The sequence below is a fragment of the Callithrix jacchus genome, chromosome 7 (assembly GCF_049354715.1).
Source record: "Callithrix jacchus isolate 240 chromosome 7, calJac240_pri, whole genome shotgun sequence".
In the NCBI taxonomy this organism is placed as follows: domain Eukaryota; kingdom Metazoa; phylum Chordata; class Mammalia; order Primates; family Cebidae; genus Callithrix; species Callithrix jacchus.
Window position 1 is genome coordinate 98,415,715 of NC_133508.1, and position 25,145 is coordinate 98,440,859.

A 25,145-nucleotide genomic window follows, 5' to 3' on the forward strand; every position below is an offset into this window, starting at 1 on the left:
TGGGGGCCTTGATTAATTTAAAAGTTTATGGGCTGTTTGTTTTTCATGTGTGTGCTGTACATGTACCGTGTACCTCCCAAACAGTGGTCCCCGCTTTTTATGTTTTCACACAGTTTTCCAGCTATGTTTTGTTATCTTTTGTGACTCTCTGAGAGGAAAGCTCATTATTAATATCATTTAAAAGGCTAGTGTCATTCTCATATTCTGCAAATAACTAACCCTGATAAGGAGCTAATTAGAAACTGCATCAGGAGTTAATAACCCAGTAATATGTTTGTTTTACTTTCATTAGGCTCTTCCTAGGATGATTTTTAAAAATTCTTTAAATACATAGATTCGGCAGGATTAACGATGTACAGGTTAGAAAGTGTGCCCAGAAGAATATCTCAGATTTACATATAGAAATGTTCACCAGTCAATCAATATGTCTTCCTGCTGTGCCAATATGAATGGATCACTTTCTGGGTGGCAGGCACTGTATTAGGTGAGTTATATACCTGTCCTGATTTATTCTTCACAGTGATTTTACAACATACACAGTGTTGCCATTTTTTTTTTTTTTTTTTTTGAGATGGAGTTTCACTCTTGTTACCCAGGCTGGAGTGCAATGGAGTGATCTCGGCTCACTGCAACCTCCGCCTCCGGGGTTCAGTCAATTCTCCTGCCTCAGCCTCCTGAGTAGCTGGAATTACAGGCATGCACCACTATGCCCAGCTAATTTTTTGTATTTTTAGTAGAGACAGGGTTTCACCATGTTGACCAGGATGGTCTCGATCTCTTGACCTCGTGATTCACCCGCCTCGGCCTCCCAAAGTGCTAGGAATGCAGGCTTGAGCCACCGCACCTTAACAGTGGAGCAACACAAAGCTCAAAGCAGTTAAGTAACTTGCCCAAAGTCACGGTCCTAGTGAATGGTGAAGTCTCCATTCATGCTCAGCTCTGTTGGAACTTTACAAATATGCTCTTCTCACACAGAATCCTCTTGAGAGTAGGACTGACTCTTCTAGTGAGGAACGATAGAAGATGAGATCCTAAAAAGGAGTTTCTAGCACCTCTGTTCTTCCCTACCAGTTAGCGTTTGCCGTCTTGAGTCATTCTCACCATCTTTGAGGGCTGTACGTGTGCTGCCTCCCTCTCTGGACTGTAAGTCCCTTGAATGACAGCGTCTAACCCTTTCCCATTCAGCAGCGAACGTTATTAGTAAGAAACAAGGATACCGTCCTCGGCACCATGCATATAAGGTCAAATGAGAGGGGCTTTATAGTCTAGTGGTAGAGACTGGAAAGGAAGTGGGAATTTTCAGTTCAGGGTCCTGTGAACATTCAGGAAAGTTAAGGCATTTTGTGATCTTAACGAATGCCAAGTAAGACTTCTGGACCTTAGCCAGAGCAGGAAGATATGTGGAATTAACGTAATACTTTTACCTTATTTTTTAGATAGAATTGCGAGAAATATGAGAAAAAAATTCCACACACAAGAAGAGAGAGTGCGTCACTCCTTAGGAGAATATTTATCTGCACTTTCTGTTTAGATCTTACAGATACTTTCCTGCTTCCGTCAAGTGTCTCTGGGAAAATAGAATGAGTGTGTTAGAAAGTCAACAGCAAGAAACCAAAATCAATGACTGATTCGTTTCAATAGCTAGACAGGTAGGTAGATAGATGTGATGCAGTGGTGCTGACTGTAAGTTCTATATCCCTTTGGGGTAAACATCGTCACAATCATAGAAAGTGAAATGTAGGCCTGGCGCAGTGGCTCATGCCAAGGCAGGCAGATCATGAGGTCAGGAGATTGAGACCATCTTGGCTAACACAGTGAAAGCCTGTTTCTACTAAAAATAGAAAAAATGAGCCAGGTGTGGTGGCGTACGCCTGTAGTCCCAGATATTTGGGAGGCTGAGGCAGGAGAATCACTTGAACCCGGGAGGCAGAGGTTGCAGTGAACTGCAATCGGGCAGATCACCTGAGGTCAGCAGTTTGAAACCAGCCTGACTAACGTGATGAAGCCCTGTCTCTACTTAAAATACCAAAATTAGTCAGGCATGGAGGCACACACCTGTAATCCCAGCTACTCAGGAGGCTGAGGCAGGAGGATTGCTTAAACTCAGAAGGCAGAGGTTGCAGTGAGCCAAGATCATGCCACTGCACTCTACCCTGGGCGACAGAGCCGGACTCTTGTCTCAAAAAAATTAAAAGTTGGGAGAAATGCGTTTTTTATTCCAAAAAACTTTATCAAGTAAAGCCAGCTGTCAAATGTTTGTGTAGTCAGTAAACTTTGTCTTGGAAGCCTCCACCTGTGCTTTCTCACTTGCATAGTTCCTGATCTTTTCCTTTTTTCCGTGCTTCCCCTCCATCCTCCAGACATTTATCTTTTTTTTTTTTTCTCCAATAGAGACAGAGTCTTGTTCTATTACGGAGGCTGAGTGCAGTGATAGCAACTCATGGCAACCTCGAAGTCCTGAGCTCAAGTGATTGTCCTGCCTCAGCCTTTGGAGTAGCTAGGACTATAGGCATCTTCCACCACACATGACTGATTTAAAAAATATTTTTTTTTGTAAAGGCAAGGTCTCGCCCTGTTGCCCAGGGTGGTCTCTGAACTCGTGACCTCAAGTGAACCTCCTGCCTTGGCCTCCCAAAGTGTTGGAATGACAGGAGTGAGCCACCATGCCTAGCCCTATTTTGTCAACTTCTGAAAGTCCTTGCTTTCAAACTATGGCATCAGCTGATAACTATAGAATCTTTCAACTCTAGAATTTAATACTGGCTTGGAGTATTTGCATTTTATTAGAGGATGCCAAGGAAATAAAAAACTTTAAAAACTCAGAAAAGTATCAGTAATAGGAGAATGATGGACAATGGAGTTGGCCTTTGAGACTAGATGGAATTGGATATTTGGATGAATCCTTGTCACATGTATTCGTAGGTTTCTAACTCAGTAGCCCAATTCAACAATTTTTTAGTATCTTCTATTAGCCAGACACCATGGTAGGCACTAGAGATTAAAAAGTATCTAGTCATTTTCCCTGCAGATCTTACAGCCCCATCAGGACATATAGGCTTCTCATTTTATTTGCCAGAGTACTTCAGGGAAATACTTATTTTTTTTCTCATATGCGTTCTTTCTGTTTCCAAGATGATTTCAAGTGGCTTTCAATTTTAAAACACAACAGGTAATATTAAATGTAGAAAGAGGCCAGAAACCATTTAGAAAAAATTGTTATAGCAAGAGCCTGAACCAAGAGTTATGCCTTAAGTTTAGCCTGAGCTTCCTGGTTGCCAAGGCAAAAAGGGTTATATAGTTTGCATTTCTAATAAAAGGGACCAAGAGAAATTTGTTCAAAGAGACCATATTTTTCTGGTTATGTTTTGTAAAGAATTCTCTGTGTATATCCTCTTATAAAGGACTCCCATTAGATGTAGTTTTGCATGAAATATAGAAAAGTTCTTCAGTGGCTATTTTTCATTGAACTTCAAGGAAAGCCAAGCAAAGAACATTAAATAAGCTATTAAAGGCATTTCCTTTGAGTACTAAGCTAGCATGGCACAGTTATGTTGCTTTCCTGTGGTCTGGCTTTAATGAGAATAGAGCTTAATGGCTAAGAATACTGGAATGCCAACATTAATAATGAGAATTTCTTGCCATAAATTGGCCCTCCACATTTTTTCATTCAGATTGCTGCAATGGCTTAACTGTCTCCCTGCCCTAAGCTCCATTTTCTTATTTTCCCCTTTGCCTCTGTAAATCTATCATCTGCACAATTACCAAAGTAATTTTTCTAAAATATAGCTCACCTGTCATTCCCTGTTTAGACTATTTCAGGGAGTCTCCATTGCTTATAGGAGAAAGTCTAGACATGCAGTATCTTCTAGAGCCTCCACACTCCTCACTCACTGTGCCCTTCTTCCCCACTTCAACCATACTAGACAGCTGGCAGGTCTTGGAACATATCACACTTCACTCACAATGTGGCTTCTTCCTGATGTGCTCCTCCCTGCTGGGGGTTATGTTCAAAATATCTGATAACCTGTGTGACACGAGCATACCAATTAGAATAGACGCCACCCTGCTTGCAGGGATTTCTTTGACTAGGTCCTGGAATGCTCATGTGCCAGACATTAACGCTTTAGATTTCAGACTGTGAGGGTATCCTGGGACAAAGAAGGGGAGGCCAGGTTGGAAGAAATGTATGGAGTTTGAGACAGTGACACTGACAGTATTTTTAAAACCAAATGGCTGCCTGAGTGGTACATCAGCTGAATAGCAGCCCTGCCTCTGCCCTTTCCTTCATTTTTCCCTGTCTCCTTGACATTCTTGAAGATAGCTCAGGAGTCATTTCCTCCAGAAAGCCTTTCCCAAACGTCTGGCTCATCACTGTCTCCATCATGTGACCCACTGTACCCTGTATGTGGTTCCATCATAACATCTGTGTTTCTCTTTTGCACAGTTTTGTTTGTCTCTCTGTCTCCATGTCTGATTCATCTCTATATCCCAGCACTTTGCATAGGACCTGGCATGTAGGATGCACACAGTAGGTATTCTGTGAATGAAACATACGAAAAATTCTGTACCCTGACACGTAAGGAATAGATTTCCCAGCAAGCACTCCCACTAGGTATGAAATCTACACATTCTAATAACATGGGTAGATTGGACAGTTTTATCACCACCCCCAGACTTCTTGATTTTGTGTCATTCAGTTAAAACAGCTACAGCAAGCATAACAGCAGGCAGCATTTCACCTTTTCACTCCTGAAGCCTCAAATCAGGGGAAGATTCAGTCCTTCAGCTAGAGGAAATGGTAGATATTCTGGAAGTTTCTTGACCACACTTCTCCAAAAAATGAAAATCTCTACCCTGATGGAATAAAACTTTGTTTTGATAATCTCTGTGTAGAGAAAGCACATAAAAGTCATTGGGCCACTGTTTTTTTATGCCTCTTGTTCTCAGAGGGCAATGCACACCTTCCTCCTTCCTTTTTCTGTTTTGTTCACTGATTTATTTCTAGTGTTTAGAGCAGGACCTGGACTAGCTATGCAGTAAATGTTTTTTTTTTTTTTTTGAATGAACAACTCCAAGTAGAAGATGGGAAAACATGGCAAAAGAAAAAAAAGCAATCCAAGCTTTTCTATTTATTTATTTATTTATTGGAGACAAAGTCTTGCTCTGTCACCCAGGCTGGAGTGCAGTGGCACAATCTCTGCTCACTGCAACCTCCACCTCCTGGGTTCAAGTGATTCTCCTGCCTCAGCCTCCCAAGTAGCTGGGACTACAGGCGCCCACCACCACACCCAGCTAATTTTTGCATTTTTAGTAGAGACAGGATTTCATCATGTTGGCCAGGATGGTCTCAAACTCCTGACCTCAAGTGTGATCTGCCTGCCTCAGCCTCCCAAAGTGCTGGGAATACAGATATGAGCCCCCGTACCCAGCCCAAGCCAAGCTTTTCTTGAAGGATCACAAGCCTTAACTTTTATCCTTTCTGAGGTTCCAGCAAGGATTAAATTGATGCCCAGGTTCATTGCTGATGGCCAGGGCCCAGCTACCACCTGTGGAGATAGGAAATATGTGGGCTTACTCCTGACACTTCCAGGTGGAGACAGGAGCTGGAGCCAGCTACCCATTCCTCAAAGGAAAAAGGAACAGGATGTGGCAGCAGCAGCAACTTGATTGACAATAAAAATCAAACTCAGACACTTGGAATGACACAGACTCAAGACTTTTTTCTACATCCAGTGAGTCACCAGACTGAACAAGGGTTTAAAAGGAGCCCTAGAACTACACTAAGTTGCCCAATTGCTTCCTCCTTTGGCTTTCTTTCAACCAGAGGTGCAGCGTCTAAGAGAAAGGTGGTTTCAATTGCTTTTAAACATGCACCCATTTGTTATTTCAGCTCCACAAAGCGCCTCAAGTCTGTGGAGGATGAAATGGACAGTCCTGGTGAAGAGCCATTTTATACAGGCCAAGGGCGCTCCCCAGGAAGTGGCAGTCAGTCAAGCGGATGGCATGAAGTGGAGCCAGGTAAGCAGGGTGGCAGCATGGGCTTGTGTCTAAGCTAACACAGTGAAACCAAAAATGTGTGTGTGGTCCCATGCCACGCAGAAGAGCGAAGAAAGCAAGCTCAAGGTAGTTCACTTTTTCAGGATGGACACTTGTTTGTATTGTAATCTGATTGCCACATTCCTAAATGGATGGCTGTGCAAAGCAGTGGTAGTAATGGAACCGAAATGTAAGACTGGGGAGATAGTGTATGATTTTCTTCTCTTACATATTTCCCCTACACCACAATCCAGCATTTGATTTGCTTTTGGTTTTGTTTTTAATAATATCTTCTGGTTTCATTTTTAAAATTATCTTTTAATAATCCTAATAAAAATCTATCAGCTTTTTCAGCAGGATTGATAATGTTCGAAAGAAGATTGGGTTTTTTGCGCTACAGTTTAGACTCAGATTTTGATATAATAAGGACACTTTGCAGTATTTTTCCTATTACTAGATATCATCATGATTATTTTTCTATTTAAATTGAACAACTCTCCTTATTCCGATCTTTACTGCTGGCCTAATCTCCTGGGGTAGTCTAGTCTTGGCTCTGGAGTCTTGGGAGTAAAATGAACTTTTTGAAACCCTTATCGATGTCTAACACAGGGTTAGAGGGAATCGTCTCCAATGGCTTCCTGAATATGGCAAGTTCAGTGGGTATAAAGGATAGAGTATGTGCCTTGAAATCAGATAGTAGGAGTGTCATCCTGGCTTCAACTCCTGCTGGCTGTGTGATTGCGGGCAAGTTACCCAACCTCTCCGACCTGTGTCTCCCTTTTTATAATCTGAGAGTACTAACAGCTATTTCCTAGCATAGCTACTACCTAGCATAGAGTAAGTATAAAAAAACTGTTCTCTGGCCATCCTTCCCCAGCCTTTGCTTCAGAGTAATTCCCTGCAAGTACAGACAAGCACCAAGGAAATCTCTGAACCAACCTCTTCATCTACAAATCTTAGCTCCCTTCTTTCCTCCCTAAAATTTTTTTCAAAAGACAATGCTCACAGTGTGTCACTATAAAGGTAGCACAGGGGAGACACTGGGGTGATAGAACCATTCTGCATTCTGATTGTGGTGGTGACAGTAATCTGTATAACCGTTAACATTCACAGAAGTACGTATCTCCCTGCTCAAGTTAGTGTTACTGTATCATAATTAAAAACAAAACAAAAACACCTCAGGCCCACTGGCTGTGTCTTATATATTGCCCCTGCTATTAAAATGCAAAAATGTCTCTTTGGCTTACTCTGCCTAGTCTCTCACTCATTCCATAGTCTTTGTTGGGAACTTCCTCTGTATGAAGCACAATGCCAGGTTCTGGGAACTCAAGGATGGCTGGAAAGGTTATGGTACCTGCTCTCAAGGAATTCACAATCAGAGGTGGGAAATAAACACATAAGCACAATCAGAGGTGGGAAATAAACACATCATTATATGGTGATATGGGAAGCGCAGAGATGATGGTGTTAGTCTTCGTGCCTTCTGTTTCTAATCAGTACCAAATACAGCACCCAAGGTGTGGTGGTGGTTCTACGAAGGTCACACATCGTCTTTTCTCCACATTTGTGTTCACATCAGCTCGCCTAAAGTGCCTAGGAAATAGTCCCAGTCCTAAATCAGAAGGAAAATGCTGACTCTCACTGCCACTACCTGCCTCATCAGCGTGACCTCTGTGTAGTGCCGATGAAAAGTTTATGTGCTATTAAAAAATTAAAAGATGTAAAACTTCTTTGAACCCTTTTTCAAAGGCTAATTAGAGCCCTAGCCAATTTACCTGCTTCAGTGAAAATCAGAATTAAACATATAGGCTTGGTACCTTTGTGCTTGATTATTGTGCGTTTTTGTGCTTATTGAAGCTGCTTTATTAGGTTGAGGTACTCAGAGCTCCCCCATCTTGAGGCTGAGCTCTAGGTCCTCACATTTACTTCCTCTGGGTATATTTGGGGACTATGGAGGTTGATTGATTATAGAGTACTTTGACCTAGTGACTCTTTTATTCAGAGCAATTCCTATTTCCATCTGTACATTATGATTCAAGCGATCTTAAATTTTAACATTTGAATACCTGAATCCTTTGTAGTCATTAAACAACTAAAGTTTAATGGCTGAATCCTTTTTGGTAAGAGGTGGGGTGTGTGTGTGTGTGTGTGTGTGTGTGCGCGTACATATGTATCTTCTTAGAGAATCCCCCGCAGTTACACTCCTGGACTGACTCTCCATTCTCTATCCCCATTTCATTACAGAAAAATGCAGTTTCATGGTATCTGTTTATAGGGAGTGATAGAGGACAGTGGATAAATGTACATTTGGCCATATTCAGTGTAGAAAGTCATAATTGCAACAAGGCCTGAGGGGACATTAAAACTCAACTGAAGGATGTTGCACATGTTCATGGTGACTTTGGTGTCATTAACTCACACCAGCCATTTTTAAATGGATAATTTATGCCGCCAGATGGTCCTTTTTGGGGATTTTCCATAAAGCTCAATCCCCTTTTTGGCACAGAGAACACCTTCATGTTGTTCCCACACTTATGCAGGCCTGCAGAGCTCTTCCCCAGGGGTACAGTTAATTGAGAAGGAGGCTTTTAGTGGTTCACTCATGTAAATTACCTTCAGAAATATGTTGGGAGTTACGTATATCTGAATGCACTGGCAGCCTCTTGGTTGCCTACATACGGGATAATTCTCTCAAACAAGTACGAAGGATACTGTGCTGACGCCGCAGATGTGACACAGGAAGGAAGGCCTGTACCTGCTCCTCGCTCAGGATGCTTTGGTATCTGCTCACCTGCCCTCAAATGCTTTTTCAGGACTCCCTGGCCAAAAGAGAGCCAAAGGTTGCCAGAAGAGACAAATTTCCTAGAGCAACAGGAAGATTATGGAAAGTAAAACAAACCAGACGTGCAGTAAATTACATGGGCACTTGCAAGTGTCTTTTGTGGTGTCCTGTTTCCCATTAGTTTATCTCAGCACTTTTCATGCACGGCTCTTATTATCTGGGAAGAAGGGCATAGGAGATTAAAGATGATGTTGCTTGAAAAACTTCAGACAACTTGAGAATGACTTTTGCTTTTCTGACAATGCTGCATTTGTCCCTCCGACTTAGTTTCGTTTCCCAGTTATCTCAAAACTGGGTTAGATTTGAAGCTTTGAAGCAAATCATGAATTGTTGAAACAAGTCCTATGAAATTCTGTCAAGCACAAATGCACATACCATCAACTCTTGTTTATCTGAAGAAATGAAAAATTACAGAGAAATTGATAATGCAGATAAACAGGAAGGAAACCAATTAGGCAGTGCCCACATTGGGTCAGACACTTGATGTTGCTTTCATCTATATGGAAAAATGCTAGTTACAGTTGAGTACCTACTGTGTACCAGGTTTTTAAAAAATTAACCTCTTTTAAAATATGCAAGATATAATGATCCTGCCTCTATAGGGATAAAAACCGAGAATCATGAAAGGTTAAGTGATTTGCCCAAGCCCACACAGATAGTAATTCTGTGGATTCAAAATCCATATTTAAGACTAAATCTGACTTCAGAGTCTATTTTCTATACTCAGTAACCTCTTTTACCATAAACATTTAAAGCAGTATTTTAGGGTCTCATGTCCTGGACTGGAACCTCATTTAAAACGTTATAATAAGAAATAATAACTCATCAGAGAGACCTGAAAAATATTCTGTTTTTCTTATCCCAAAGGCTTGTCATATAACTTGATCTAGAGAAGAAATATATTATGAAATATACATAGGACACAATATATGAGTATTAACTGTTAGCAAAGTAAACTGTCTATCATTTTCATTTATAAAATCAAATAATTCTCAGCAGTTAGGTCTTTGTTCAAATAGTATCTCAATAGACAGGCCCTCAGTGATCCAAAAGAGCTGCTGATCCTCCCTCCATCATCCTATAATTCACAACCCTGCTTTGCTTTCTTTATATGTCTATCTACTTTTTTTTTTTTTTCTGAAACGGAGTCTTGCTCTGTTGCCCAGGCTGAAGTGCAGTGGTGTGATCTCAGCTCACTGCACCCTCCACCTCCTGGGTTCAAGCAATTCTCCTGTCTCAGTCTCCCGAGTAGCTAGGACTACAGGTACCTGCCACCACACCTGGCTAATTTTTGTTTTTAGTAGAGATGGGGTTTCACCATGTTGGCCAGGCTGGTCTCAAACTCCTGACCTCAAGTGATCCTCCATCCTCAGCCTCCCAAAGTGCTGGGAGTACAGGTGTGAGCCCACCATGCCTTACCATCTATCTGCTATTATTGTCTGTTTTCTCTCTCTAGGAGATACACTCCATGAACAGTGGGACTTAGTCTGTCTTTTCCATTGCTATCTTTCTGACAACCATAACAGTGTCTAGCACATAATAAGTACTCAACAAATATTGATTGAATGAATGAAATGATAAAGCAGAGAATTGTGGGTGCTTTCAATAAACTTGATAGCAGAATTTGCTACCAAGAATACTCTCAGAATTGGTGTTTACTGCATTTTCAATGTGCAGGCTTTCAGTCAAATCCTATTACTAGCAAGTCGTAAACAGAACAATTGCTTAGGCTCAGCCAAGGACCCCACTGATGAGCTGCAGTGCATCGACTATTACAAGTATCCCTCACCTGAAAGTGTGTTCCTTTAAATGAATCAAACTTCAAAAAAAAAATTTTTTTAATTTGTATTATTTTTTAAGTTCATTGTTGAGTATGAGCTCTATATTAAGAATCCCAGTAGTGAATCCTTTGTGGAACATTTTATGTAGTATAGACAACCTCCTTTACTTACCTGTGAAAAAAATTCAGATTTCCATACCAAATTTTCTTATACAAGTATATATGAGACACTTCAGACCCTTGCCACTCAAAGTGTGATCTGAGGACCTGCAACATGGCATCACCTCAAGGCTTACTAGAAATACAGAATCCTGCCCAGGCACTGAGGCTCACGCCATAATCCCAGCACTTTGGGGGCCCAAGGTGGGAGGATTGTTTGAGGCCAGGAGCTTGAGATCAGCCTAGGTAACATAGCAGGACCCTGTCTCTACAAAAAATGTTTTAAATTAGCTATGCATGTGCCTATAGTCCTAGCTACTTAGTAGGCTGAGACAGGAGCCTTGCTTGAGCCCGGGAGCTCAAGGTTATAGTGAACTATGATTGTGCCATTGCACTCCAGTGTGAGCATCTGAGTGAGACTCTGTCTCAAAAGAAAAGAGAAACAAACAGAAAGCAGAACCTCAGGCCCCACCTAGACCAACAGAATTTTAAAAAGCTCTCCTGGTGATGCTTATGCATGTTACAGTTTGCAAAGCACTGATTTAGGCTGCTTGCTTCTTTCTTCCTTTTGGTGGGTTCTCTTTACTCAGTAAGGAGAACTGTCTGAAAGCCACCCTAACTTTAAATGTCATGCTCCCCAGCCTTTCTCTCTATGTTAAGTAGGTTCTCTTTAAAACAATTCTAGATAAATAGAAATCTAGCCTCTTTTCAAACAGATTAGAAAAGGTTGTATTCTGGGTGACTCTAGGTACCTCACTACAAGAAAAACAATTCTCTAGTATCTTTCTCTCTCCCTTAGTCCTCCAGTTTAGGGCCTGTTGCTTGAAGAAGAATGGCTGGTCCTCTAATCATTATCATTAAAGTCAAGCCAAGTCATTGAATCCTTATTAAGTGCTGACTGTGTACAATATACTAGAGTAGATACAGAGAGGACTTCAGCAGGTCCCTATTTCCAAAGGCAAACCTCTGAATTTCCACAAGTATCAGTCACTACCTGTAAGGTGGGAACTGTTCCTTCTGCTCCATCTCTGTCACAAAGTTATGACAGATGAGATAATGAAGTCAAAAGTTGTTTGTGAAAGTTAATATTCTCTAATCATGTGAAATATCATCATAAGGATTATTGAGGCAGCCAGGCCTTACCCAGCTGAGCGTAGTGGAAAGCACACAGGATTAAGTGTCATAGGAGTAAAAGAAGAGAGCTGATACGATTTTGATTTGCATTTCTCTAATGACCAGTGACGATGAGCATTTTTTCATATGTCTGTTGGCCTCATAAATGTCTTCTTTAGAAAAGTATCTGTTCGTATCCTTTGCCCACTTTTGAATGGGTTTGTTTGTTTGTTTTCTTGTAAATCTGCTTTAGTTCTCTGTAGATTCTGGATATCAGCCCTTTGTCAGATGGGTAGATTGCAAAAATTTTTTCCCATTCTCTTGGTTGCTGGTTCACACTAATGATTGTTTCTTTTGCTGTGCAGAAACTCTTAAGTTGAATTAGATCCCATTTGTCTATTTTGGCTTTTGTTGCCATTGCTTTTGGTGTTTTAGTCATGAAGTCCTTGCCCTTGTCCTGAATGGTATTGCCTATGTTTTCTTCTAGGGTTTTTATGGTGTTAGGTCTTATGTTTAAATCTTTAATCCATCTGGAGTTAATTTTAGTGTAAGGTGTAAAGAAGGGGTCCAGTTTCAGCTTTCTGCACATGGCTAGCCAGTTTTCCCAACACCGTTTATTAAACAGGGTATCCTTTCCCCATTGCTTGTTTTTGTCAGGTTTGTGAAAGATCAGATGGTTGTAGATGTGTGGCATTACTTCCAAGCTTTCTGTTCTGTTCCATTGGTCTGTATCTCTGTTTTGGTACCAGTACCATGCTGTTTTGATTACTGTAGCCTTGTAGTATAGTTTGAATTCAGGTAGCATGATGCCTCTGGCTTTGTTCTTTTTGCTTAGGATTGTCTTGGCTATGCAGGCTATCTCTTGGTTCCACATTGAGATACCATCTCACGCCAGTTAGAATGTTGATCATTAAAAAATCTGGAGACAACAGATGCTGGAGAGGATGTGGAGAAATAGGAACACTTTTACACCTTTGGTAGGAATGTAAATTAGTTCAACCATTTTGGAAGACAGTGTGGCGATTCCTCAAAGACCTAGAAATAGAAATTCCATTTGACCCAGCAATCCCATTACTGTGTATATACCCAAAGGATTATAAATCATTCTATTATAAAGACACATGCACACGTATATTCATTGTGGCACTATTTACAATAGCAAAGACCTGGAACCAACCCAAATGCCCATCAATGATAGACTAGATAAAGAAAATGTGGCACATATACACCATGGAATAATATGCAGCCATAAAAAAGGATGAGTTCATGTCCTTTGCAGGGACATGAATGAATCCGGAAACCATCATTCTCAGCAAACTGACACAAGAACAGAAAACCAAACACCTTATGTTCTCGCTCATAGGTGGTGTTGAACAATGAGAACACATGGGCACAGGGAGGGGAACATCATACACTGGGGTCTGTTGGGGGATGGGGAGCTAGGAGAGGGACAGTGAGGAGTAGGGAGGCTGGGGAGGGATAACATTGGGAGAAATGCCTGATGTAGATGACAGGGGGATGAAGGCAGCAGACCACCATGGCATGTGTGTACCTATGCAACAATCCTGCAAGATCAGCGCATGTACCCCAGAACTTAAAAGTACAATTTAAAAAAAAAAGAAGAGAGGTGATAATTGACCAGAGAATAAGGGACAATTTCCCTAAAGGGTAGCAGTTACACTGGATTTAGATGGAATGAGACTGAGAAATGTTCATGTCTCACTTGAAAGTGAGACTTGCCTTAGTCTTTTGATTGTTAGTATATGTAAATTTAAGTCTTCTTCATACATATTTCTTCTTAAGTTGAAGGCAGCTCTGTGGCTATTCTGTGAACCTTTCTCAGCTTATATTTGTCCCCAAAGTTGACGATTTATACCAGGGGTGTAGTGGGCTTCAGGGCTGAGTGGGTTGTACCGCTTTCACATTTGAGACCACATCTGCATTAAGCACACACATATCAGTAAGTTTCGGCAGACCTAAAAAGTAAAGCAAAAATTTTTATTGTTAAAAAAAAAAAAAGAAATTACAGGACTTTTCAGTGAAATTCAGTACTGTGTTTGAAATACATTGCATAAGAGGCTGCTTAAATTTTCTCCTATAGAAAAGCATTCAAAACTCTAAATGCTTTCAATTATACTGGGATTTTAAAACGATTAACAGACACGGTTACATCCACCAAAATGTTGGAAGTTTCAAAACAGTTCAGTGACAGTTTTGAAGTCAAATTCGATAAGTAGTAAATTTAGTCGTATTTTTATAAATACTTTTAGAGATACACTTCTCCACAAAGAGTAAGTTGTTCTCATTTCTGAAGGTCACAATTAAGTACTTTAGACCAGGCTCAATGGCTCATGCCTGTAATCCCAGCACTTTGAGAGACCAAGGTGGGTGGATCACTTGAGGGTCAGGAATTTGAAACCGGCCTGGCCAACATGGTGAAACCCCATCTCTACTAAAAATACAAAAATTAGCCAGGCATGGTGGCCCTCCTGCAATCCCAGCTACCAGGGAGGCTGAGATAGGAGAATCATTTCAATGCAGGAGATGGAGGCTGCAGTGAGTTGAGATTGCACCGTTGCACTCCAGTCCAGGTGGCAAGAATGAAACTCCATCTCAAAAACACAAAAAATTAACTATTTTAATAACATGGTTTCTGTTCCTATCACAATTATTAAGAAACATCATTTTTTAAAAATTGTTTAAAGGCGTCTTTCAAAGAATGTTTCAGTAAACATCTGGTTAGTCAGCAACCCAGGGCATTTAGAACTCGGGTTCTGTGTCACAACTACTGGCAGCACAGTTGAATTTTACAGACTTAGGTAAGTTACTGTAATTTTAAATATGACATGTGAGGTTCACTTGGATTCCCAACTCTGCTGGTCCTAATTTGACTGCCAACAATCATTTATCAATTTGAAGAGTGAAGGAAGTCTACCGACTTACACTTCTGGCTGAGACACAGAGGAAGCCCATTATCAGGGCTAGTAAAAAGTCAGTGGCTGGTAACAATGGTGCATTGATCATGGACACTCCACTGCACTAGCGTGTCTTAGAGAAAATGATTACATCTCCCATCATCTCCTGCTGGAATAGGAATAGTCAGTGCCACAGAGCATTGCCATGGGATTGATGTCTTAGCTTTTCTTCTGCATATATGGAGCAGTAGAAAAGCATCATTTGTGACCACATGTCTTCCATGATCTCTTCTCATATTGGCACCTGCTCATTAGAGACTGGTACAGTAACAAGGGGCCTCTTCTTTTTTTTTTGGAGATGGAGTCTTGCACTGTTGCCCAGGCTGGAGTACAATGGTGTGATCTGGGCTCACTGTAACCACCACCTCCCGGGTTCAAGTGATTCTTCTGCCTCAGCCCTCCCGAGTAGCTGGGATTACAGGCACATGCCACCATGCCTGGCTAATTCTTGTATTTTTAGTAGAGATGAGGTTTCACTGTGTTAGCCAGGATCATCTCAATCTGCTGACTTTATAATCCGCCCATCTCAGCCTCCCAAAATGCTAGGATGCATGAGCCGCCATGACCGGCAAGGGGCCTCTTCTTTACAGACTCTTCTTGATCAGACAAATTTCACCCAAATAAGGGGTTATGACAGGAAAGCTGTATTACAAAATGAACACTATAACCCCCTTCAAAAATCCCTGGCCTGCTTTATCAAGGCTATGTTTTCTTGATGTCAGAAAAAGGCCTAAAACTGCTCCTTGTAATTGGTCTCTAGAAGGTTACCTATTAGAGGAAAAGAAACTTTCTTCTCATACACACACACCTATACTCTGTATGTGTTCTATACATATATGATAAAGCATGATCCAAAAAACTGGTGAGATTCCTGAAGCCTCTAGTACCTGGCAACCTGGTAGCCATTCAATCAATACTTGTTTAATAACTAAGTAGTAAGATGGAGATCACACATGTCTCATTTTGTCCTTTGAGTAAGACCAAGCACTCCTAAGCAGAGTGATGTATGCATTTGTCTAACGAGTGAGCGTTGCTCCACTTGCGTCGGAGAACCCAGATGTACAATTCTGTGAATGCAGAAGCTCTCAGGAAAACAGATGCTGCATTTCAGCCGGTCTTGTCTGAATAAATAAATTACTCAAATCTCCAAATTTTTAATTTCATGTTTGAAAATGAAGCTGTGTAAATATTCTAGAAGGGGAGGAAGAAGGAGATGTAGTATATACGTTAGGTTTATGTGTGAAATCCTCCTCCCTGCCCTGTGCCTGTCACCGTCCTCAGTACAGTCCCTGTGGCTCAGGTGGCCAACTCATAGCGTGGCTTGGGTGGAGCTTACTGTAAGGAGGAACTTTAAAGCAAACTTCATTCCAACCACAGCAATCTTCATAGGCTTGCTGGACTGGGGACGGGGATGATACATGAGAAATAGAATGTATTAAAAAACAGGAAGAAGTACAAATTAAGAATTTTAAAAGTCATTCTCATATTCTGCCATGAGCAAACCTGAGATTTTTAGCAAACTACTTCTCTGAATTTTCCTTTCCTTGTATGTGAACATTGAGGATGATAAAACAGCTTTGCCTTCCATATCATAGCTTTGAAAAGAGCAAATGAGATGATACGAACAAGAACTACCAGTTATTAAGCATCCACTGTGTATAAAAGAAGTATTGTACAGGGCACTAGACATATTTTTAATATATGCAAAGTATATTTAGTAAATCAAAATACCTTAATGAAATACTGTATATAATTTTTAAGGGGTAAATACTTTGAAAACCCTAAAATTGCTATATGAATTTTAAATACTATGAAATGTATTTGTTAACATATTTTACACCATTGCATCTATTGTATGCAGAGCACTGTGCAAAAATGATAGAAGAAGTATGAAAATAAGCAAAACAGAACTTGCCTTCAAAGAGCTCACAGTCCAGTGCAGGAAGGAAGGGTAACTGGTTAAACAAGTACCCAATGGCTATAATATGTAAGATGTAGAGCACAGCAAGCATCATATGGGTGAGGAGTTTCTTCAGCGGCTTAGGCCACAGTCCTCCACTGTGCTTGCTCAAAATAGCTGGTGCATCAGCCACTTCATTGTTAAAGGAGCAGCAGTGAATACTGGCCCATTTCCTTCCTTTCATAACGGAGTCTAATCTTACTTCATCTCTAAGAAGCACCTGGACAGCTGACATACTAGGAAGTCCTCAAGAAGTACACGCACAGAGATAGTTTATCATTCCGTACTCATGGACCCAAATCTCCCGTCTGAAATAGACACTTTTCTGATTTGTAGATAATACAGTAGGTAGAATTCAAGCAAATAATTTACTTAGAGGGAACAAAATTCATCTGAATAGAGATTAAATTCATGAGAAAGTAAAATAACCAGAAAGTATAGTTGGAGGAGGAGTAAAGAAAGATAAAAAAGACAGATAGATCGATCATCAATAGGTAATAGAGCAGACTTACCTAAGAGTATACTGTGATTTCCTATATCTAATATTTTTTACATATATATAGAACTTAAATTGAAGATAGTTTTAGCCACAGATATAACGATGAAAATACTTTAGTGATCTTACCTCCTCAGTTCTATTATATGAACACAATGTAGCTATTTTATAGACTCAAGACAAGTTGATTAACAATAAATATATATTGGCTTGTATGTTGTCCCTGCTGCTGAAATGTTAAAGTGTTTAATAAGTAATAGCAATAACTGATGTTTACTGAGCACCTGCTATGGGCCATACATTGTTCTAAGCTATATACATACATACACATATAAGCATATATGTGCGTGTGTACATACACAGTCATTCAAATTGTGAAAAAGTAATACAAATCACTAATACTACTGTCTGCAGACTTACTTCCCTCTCTCCTAGGGTCTTATATTTATCCTACTTACTGATGATTCTCTTTAAATGTTAAATAACCAAATACAGCACCAACAGTTTATATGGAAATAAAGTTCTGTGGGTTTTGGCCATTAATGTTTTTAATAAAGTACTTTTTTAGCCCCAAGAGTAAGAGGCTTTTACTTGGGGAATTGGGGAGAGAGGGAAGAAAGAAGTCCTTGGCCCGTGCAGATCCCAGGTGCCAATAGTGTGTGCAGCCCACTGCCGTGCGGCAGTTTCTGATGAGGCTGTGCACGTTCAATGGCTTTCCTGCTCAGCAGAGGATTACAATAATGCCTATTTATCCAGCTCTGTCCATCCAAGGATTTTAGATACATCATAAACTCATCAATTAATCAGAGACATGGCACCCATTTTGAAATGCTGGGTAAATTACATCCTAGAAGATTACGAGAAATGCTCGCGTTGACAGAGTAAATCAAGAACTATTTCCTGATGGATTCCTGAACGACACACCAAGTACTGAAATGAAGAGGGCTCTCTCCAGCACTGATTCACAAAGTATATCTCAAGTGAAAGAAAACTTCCAGAATCAAAAGTCACTTTATTTCGAAGCATCTGTTACACTTGAAAAATTAAACTGAGGTAGAATGGCAAAAACCCATTACATATTAATACAATTAATTGGCTTCCCTCTTCAAAGTATTACTGACCTCCCTTTCTTAACAGTTAAAACCCCTCTGAAACCTTTGGGTTTTTTTAAAATACAGGGTTACTTTGGCTTTTGATTCTCTGGTCTTTTTCAAATGAGGAACTCTTCCTGTGGTCCAGTACGCTCAGCCCGCTGTGTGGATCTGGCTTTCCAGACAGCTGCGAATGTTCGGTATTTCTTCAGACAATACTCCCACACTTTGATGATTTACTGTGGTCCAAGCATCTTGTTCTTTATTTTGAAGAAACATTCCAGTCTCTAGGGATCTTCTACTTTGTATGTAATCAGAGGTAGTTTAAAGTTTTCATTTGCGTAGCTGGAAGTGCACTCACGTCATTAGAAATTCAAGGAATGGCAACTCAATATGCATTTCGAATCTGAAGGGTCTTCTGCAGCACCAGATTATTCTGCCATGTTAGCTAGCCCCACCCAGAATTCACTTAACTATGATTAGCTTCCAAGATTAATGGATTCTAGGATATCCTGATTACTTATGACTTAATGCAAGTCAGAACTTGCCATCTGCCTTTCAGCCATTTCGTGAACCCAGCGGAAGACAGCATTTGTCAAAATGGCTGTGTAATGTCTCTCATGTCTGGACACTCTTTAGGGACTTATATAAGCAACACTTCATGTTCTAATGTCAAAATACATGTGTAAGGCTTAAGAGTAGTATGGGATGCTCAAGAATCCTTTTCAGGGCCAGTTATTCTTTGATATTTATCACTTCATGGTGGTGACACCTGCTTCTAATTTTAAGAGTTCTTTCTTCCAGTGGATTTTTTTTCCTTCAGAAATCTTATCCTCAAAAAACTTAACTAGCAATTTTTCTCCTTTTAACGTACTGGATGTTTTTATGAGTTTGTCTATCAGCACTGAAACCTTAGCATACCTTTGGTTTAGAAGAAAAAAAAAATCCTTGTGACACACATTTATTATATTGGGTCACGTAAATTTTTGCCCTGACCACACATTCGAAGACTTTTACAGATATATAATTTATTAGAAATGTAATTATCTGCCACTTGGCCTACTTAATAGTTGTCTTAAGTTGACAAAAGCTGTAGACATAGATAACTTCTTCCTTGAAGGAGCGATTCAGTAAATAACCTTCACCCAGTACCTTTATTTGGTTGTCTTTTACACCCAAGGACCAGGTTGGTGGCAATTGTCATTTAATAGTTAGTAAGTGGAAGGACAAAGAGAGGAACCTAGTCTTGTCTCTTTAGAGACATAGGGAAATAGTCCTTTGGTTTAGGGGTAGCTAGCCTAGCTGTAGTGCTCAGTGTGGTTTGCTTTCTTGTTTTTATCTTGTATAAAGACCTTTTCCTCACAAGTGCTGGATAAAGTTCATTGCATGAGTAGAAGAAATGCAGACGATGGTATATAGCTAACAGCCCGTTCTGATTGGTCTATGCAGAGTTGCCTGTATAAAATTGGATCCTTGTGTTCGGTTCCAAAAAAAGGTGTGAATGTGAAGAAGAAGTGTTAAATCATGACTCCAGAGAAAATGTCGGCCATGAGCAGTTTTTAGTTTAAGTGAAAACCAAACTTTAGGATTTGGACAAATAAGACAAGGAGGAAAAAGGGTGAATCATTAACTCCACTAGAAAAGGATGGTGGTGATCGAGTTTCACCCAACTTGAATGAGATACCCAACAAAGACTGTGACTGATGGCACTAACTCATTTACGTAATTGATATGCAAAACTCTGCCAAGCATTTACCCTTAGTGTCAAATAAGTAATTTTTAATAAAATATTTTGAAGATATAAAGACAGTTAAGAAAATAGCATGCTTTTTAATAATTGCACTCATAAGTAAATGGATCATTACGTTGTCACAAAGAATGACAGCGAGCAGAAACAGCCTGCTAATCCCTTAGATAAGTATTTAACATAATTAGACAGACACCATCTCTTCTGTTGAATGTAGCATTAATCATTAGAAGTGCAACTTTACACAGCATACTTGTTTCTGATATGTTATTGTTTAAAAAAAGCAAACTGTTTTGTCAGATACTTTACTTCAGAAAATGACTCATGTAGTTGTGTGATTTACATAAATACAGTTATTTTCCTTTTTATTGTTTTTTGTTGGGTTTAATAGTGTTTAATAGTAGTGTGGTCCTTTTACATCCATGAAGCTGCATTTTAGGTTAGTGGCTCATTCATTTTGTTTTGCAAAATATCAGTATAATGAACATACTTGAATTTGAAGTATTTTTAAGCTTTGAAGTGATCTTTAGCTCATCTACCTAAACTGAAGGCACAACTCTTTCAGAGAAAGCTTTTCTTGCAAGGAATAGGCTAGACATTTTCTGCATTAAATGAGAGCTCAAGAGAGAACCTCTTTCTATAAAAAAAAAAACTGAAGTTAACATGATGGAATGTATTGCCCTCTTCCAGTATTCATAAACACTACCTTTAAAAACATTCATTTTCTTTTGCTCTGTAGCCTCTCGCTTGAACTGTGAACTACTGAATACTTATAAAGTGATAGCAGCGCAACACTACCTTCCTACTTTCTCAGCGACTCCAAGGCCTTCGCAGGCAAAGAATGGGGTTATTGAAGGATGGCAGGCAGATTTCACTAAATAACAGGTGGAGGTCAAAGCAGTTTATTTGTGGGATGAACGGAGTGCAGAGATGAAAAAGCAAATGCTTTGCCATAATAAGATTTAGCAAGAAAATGCTGACGACACGAAGCCTTAGATTCTAGCTGACAGAACCTTTTCTCGTGTTTATTACTTGATTTCACAGTTCAAGCAATTTGAAGAGACCTAAAATTTTCCTTCTTTTTCCCCTATGAAATGTTTCAATCAGTTTCAAATTTTTACTTTAGCTGGGTGCTCTGCTTGTATCCAAGGAACACTGGGACTGATGGAGCTCCAGCACAGGCGTATCCCAGACGTGGAGCCTCGCAGACTATGCTCTCCTTCAGATTACATTTTATCCCTAGGACCCTTAAACTCCAGCTCGCTATCATGTTTTAACTGACAGAAGAGAGTATATTTAAGTAAATACTAAAGTTCACATCATCAGGGATAATTTTATATGCCAACGAAAGTATTTATAAGGGTGTTTACCAAGTTTGAACATTGGGTTACTTCCAGCTTCTTGGAGCTGTAGAGGAAAGGCTTTCATTTTTTTTCCCCATTATACAATTCTATATTTGTACAGTGAATATGTTTCACTTTTGGAACTTAAGAAAAAGACTAAACATGCTGAAAAATACAAAATAAGGTTTACCTGCTGTTGTACAGTATGACCAAAAAAGGGATTTGGTATCATATCTTATAGACCAGAGCTGTCCAATAGAACTTTCTGCAATAATAGAAATGTTCTGTGTCTATAGTATCCAATATTCTAACCATGAGCCACATGTGGCTACTGAGCCCTTGAAATGTGGCTATACTGAGCAACTGAATTTTTAAATTCTTTTCATTTTAATTAATTTAAATTTAAGTAGCCACATGTGGCCAGTAGCTTCCATATTGGGGAGGGCAGATATAAACCAAACATATGTATGATTGAGTTTTTACTGTTCAGCTGGATATCTAAGCAAAATGAATAAAACATTATGCTATTTTGTACTATGTGTATTGTTTATGCAAAGAAATAATTTGGTTTTCTCAGAAATGTCTTCTTTATCCCCAGTCCTTCTGTGAATGCGTATAATTGCTATGTTGAGCCAAAATCAGTCCTTCCCTGAACACATGGGGGGATGGGATGGCTAGGGGGCAGATGGAATGGATAGGGAATCTCCAACCTCTTGTAAGTATATGGAGCATGTAACACCATTTTTTTTTTTTTTTATTTCAGTCCTGTCACTGGGGTGTCTGTGTTTACCTTGAAAGGAGAGGAAATCCCCCAACTAGTCAAGAGATTTTATTTTTGGCCCAGAAACCAGATTTTTATATGACATTTTCCTTGTGTCTATTCTTTACTCTCTCTGGTTGTAAATTTTCACTCACAAATGAACATTTGGAATATATTACAGAACTCATCATTTCTTTCCCCCTGAATAATCCATATAATTTTTACTCCATACCCTCATTTTTTAAAAAATTGAAGAAATCACTGGTGTCCCTAAGCCATTTAAATTACCTGAACTTCTTTATGATGTGATAATTCTTTGGGGGTCCTTTTAGCTCATTTTAAATGGTTGCATATAGAGTAAGAAGGATAAACCTCAGAAGCTATATTAACTTTCAGTTATGCTCTCTATCGTAAAAATGATTTTAAAACATTTTTATTCACTGAAAAAGGCTAAAAGTCAAAATAGTCTGAGACTGTTTTACCTTTTTATTGTTGAGTGTGCTAATCATAAAAAATTATATTCGAATGAACCCTAATGGATTTTACCATTAGGACACAAATCTAACAAACGTGCAGTGTCTTCAACAACCTCACTGTATCACACAGCATGTGTTTATGCTCACCACGACAGAATGGTCCAGTCACTGTGGGATTCTTCTGTCCAATCACAGCCTTTATTTGGCATCATGGTAAGAGACAATCTCATTATGAGGTATACTTTAAATGATTCTAGAAAGGTCCTGTTCCTGCCTATGAGGGAATTACTAGAGTGCGGTATAGCTCTGCATCTGGAAGAGATGTGTCTGAGTGTGAATCTGATGGTGGATGACTTGCAAAAGATGGTGCTGGTACTCAACATTCATCCTGGGATTGAGAACTGTCGCTGAAATTTGTGCTGACACCATTAGTCACAGACATGACTGGGCTGTCTGTTCCCTGCACTTTGATCTGGTGTAGTAGGGGACTCTGAATGCCTGAGTGTAAAAAAGAAGAGTCACAAAGCAGTTAGCATCATTTAGACTTGGAATGCTTGCAAGAAGAAAAATGTTGAAGTGTCATTAATAGTTCAGGTTTAAATCAGCTCATGATGGGTTTGTATCAATAAGATAAATAAGTAGTACTCCCCCACACCCTCACCAAGAAGTAGGCATCTTGGTATCATGGTACACTGAAAGGAGCAAGACCTTTGGTTTCCTGGGTTCAAATCCTGGCTCCTCTACTTACTAATTATGTAACCTCTCACCTTCTTAAGGACTCCTCTCCCTCAGGCACCCTCTCTCCTCTGAGTCATGGCTTTCTGCCTGTCTGCTGGACCATTCCTATCAGTAGACAAGCATGCTGGACTCTCCCGCCTTCAGAAAGCTATCCCTTGCTTCCCTCCCTCTTCCTATAGCCACTACCCTATTTTTCTGCTCTCCTCTGCAGATTCCTCCCTCATTTCATGGGAGTTGACTATACCATTTTCCCTGTTTCTTCACTCCCCACTGACTTTATAAACTGTTCTTTACTGTCTTCTGTGTGCCTCACTCTCCTACAACTCACTTTTCAAGACTGTCAGAAACATTCATGTTGCCAAATCCAGCGGACCCTTTTTTCTCATTATACGTGATCTCTCAACGGCATTCAACTCAGTTGATTGCAACGTTCTCCTTGAAACACTTCTTAGTTTCTTTAAAGACATACTCTCCGATGAGTTATATGCCTAACTTAGTTGCCTGTTTTGATGCTGACTTTAGACACTCAGGGGCCTTCCTTTTTTTTACAAAGTACTGAATTCTAAATAATTGCGTGTGCTCTAGCCTCCGGTTAAGCGAGCTATTTATTACTGCATTGTAATACACACTCTAGGCTTGGACACTATCAGCAAGTCTTAAGAGGAGAATTTTTTCCTTTCTTGTTATAGACAGAGCTGTAACATGGTTTGCAGGAGGCTTTATTGAAGAAGCACCTTGTCGAATAGGCAAGAGGCCGATTGTAAATATAAAACGTGTATATACCCTTGCAAGTGAACATCTCCAGTCATTATCATCTTCTAAATCTATGTGATATTTATTTTGTGGAGGTTCTGTGTTAACATTGCTGATAATTTGTTCAGTCTGTGTTTGGTAAAATCCTAACTGATCCCTGCTAAGGCCAGGAAAAAACTTTGCTGTATAAGACAAATGATTCCTAGTATACTTCAGAGTGGGGTTTTTTTGCATACACTTTTGTATCTGATATACCCTTCCTTTGATTTTTTTCCCCCCTTTGGATAACCAAATTCAAAACTTCAACTATAAATATAGTTTATTGACTTAAATAGGACAATCTTTTTATAGTATACTAGGGAAACTACATCAGAGCTTTAAAACACTGTTTGCACTTTAGAACCAGAGAGACCTGGACCTGCAGGACCATCTAATAGCTGTATGATCTTAGCCAGACTGCTTAACATCACTTCATATCTGATTTCTGTAACGTTAAGTTATTGGTGGATAGGATAATACTACCTACCTATCTGAGATGAAAACGTTAGAATTTGGGGTTGGGCACAGTGGCTCATACCTGTAATCCCAGCACTTTGGGAGGTCAAGATGGGTGGATCACCTGAGGTCAGGAGTTCGAGACCAGCCTGGCCAACATAGTGAAACTTTGTCTCTACTTTAAAAAAATACAAAAATTAGCTGGCCATGGTGGCGCATGCCTATAGTCCCAGCTACTCAGGAGGCTGAGGCAGGAGAATCACTTGACCCTGGGAGGCAGAGGTGGCAGTGAGCTGAGAGTGCACCACTGCACTCCAGCCCAGATAACAGACCGAAACTCCATCTCAAAAAAAAAAAAAAAAGAAAAGAGAAAATGTAAGG

The 25,145-nt window shown here is 39.9% G+C and overlaps 1 protein-coding gene across 6 annotated transcripts in view; it reads left to right on the top strand.

Annotated features, from left to right (window-relative positions):
* Positions 1-25,145, top strand: part of NFIA (nuclear factor I A) — a 394,588-nt gene that overhangs the window by 278,342 nt on the left and 91,101 nt on the right. For all 6 annotated transcript variants that reach the window (XM_002750888.5, XM_078332012.1, XM_009001349.5 and 3 more), the window contains one exon: positions 5,891-6,018. In XM_002750888.5, the coding sequence (XP_002750934.1) occupies positions 5,891-6,018 (128 nt within the window). The remainder of the gene's footprint in view (positions 1-5,890; positions 6,019-25,145) is intronic.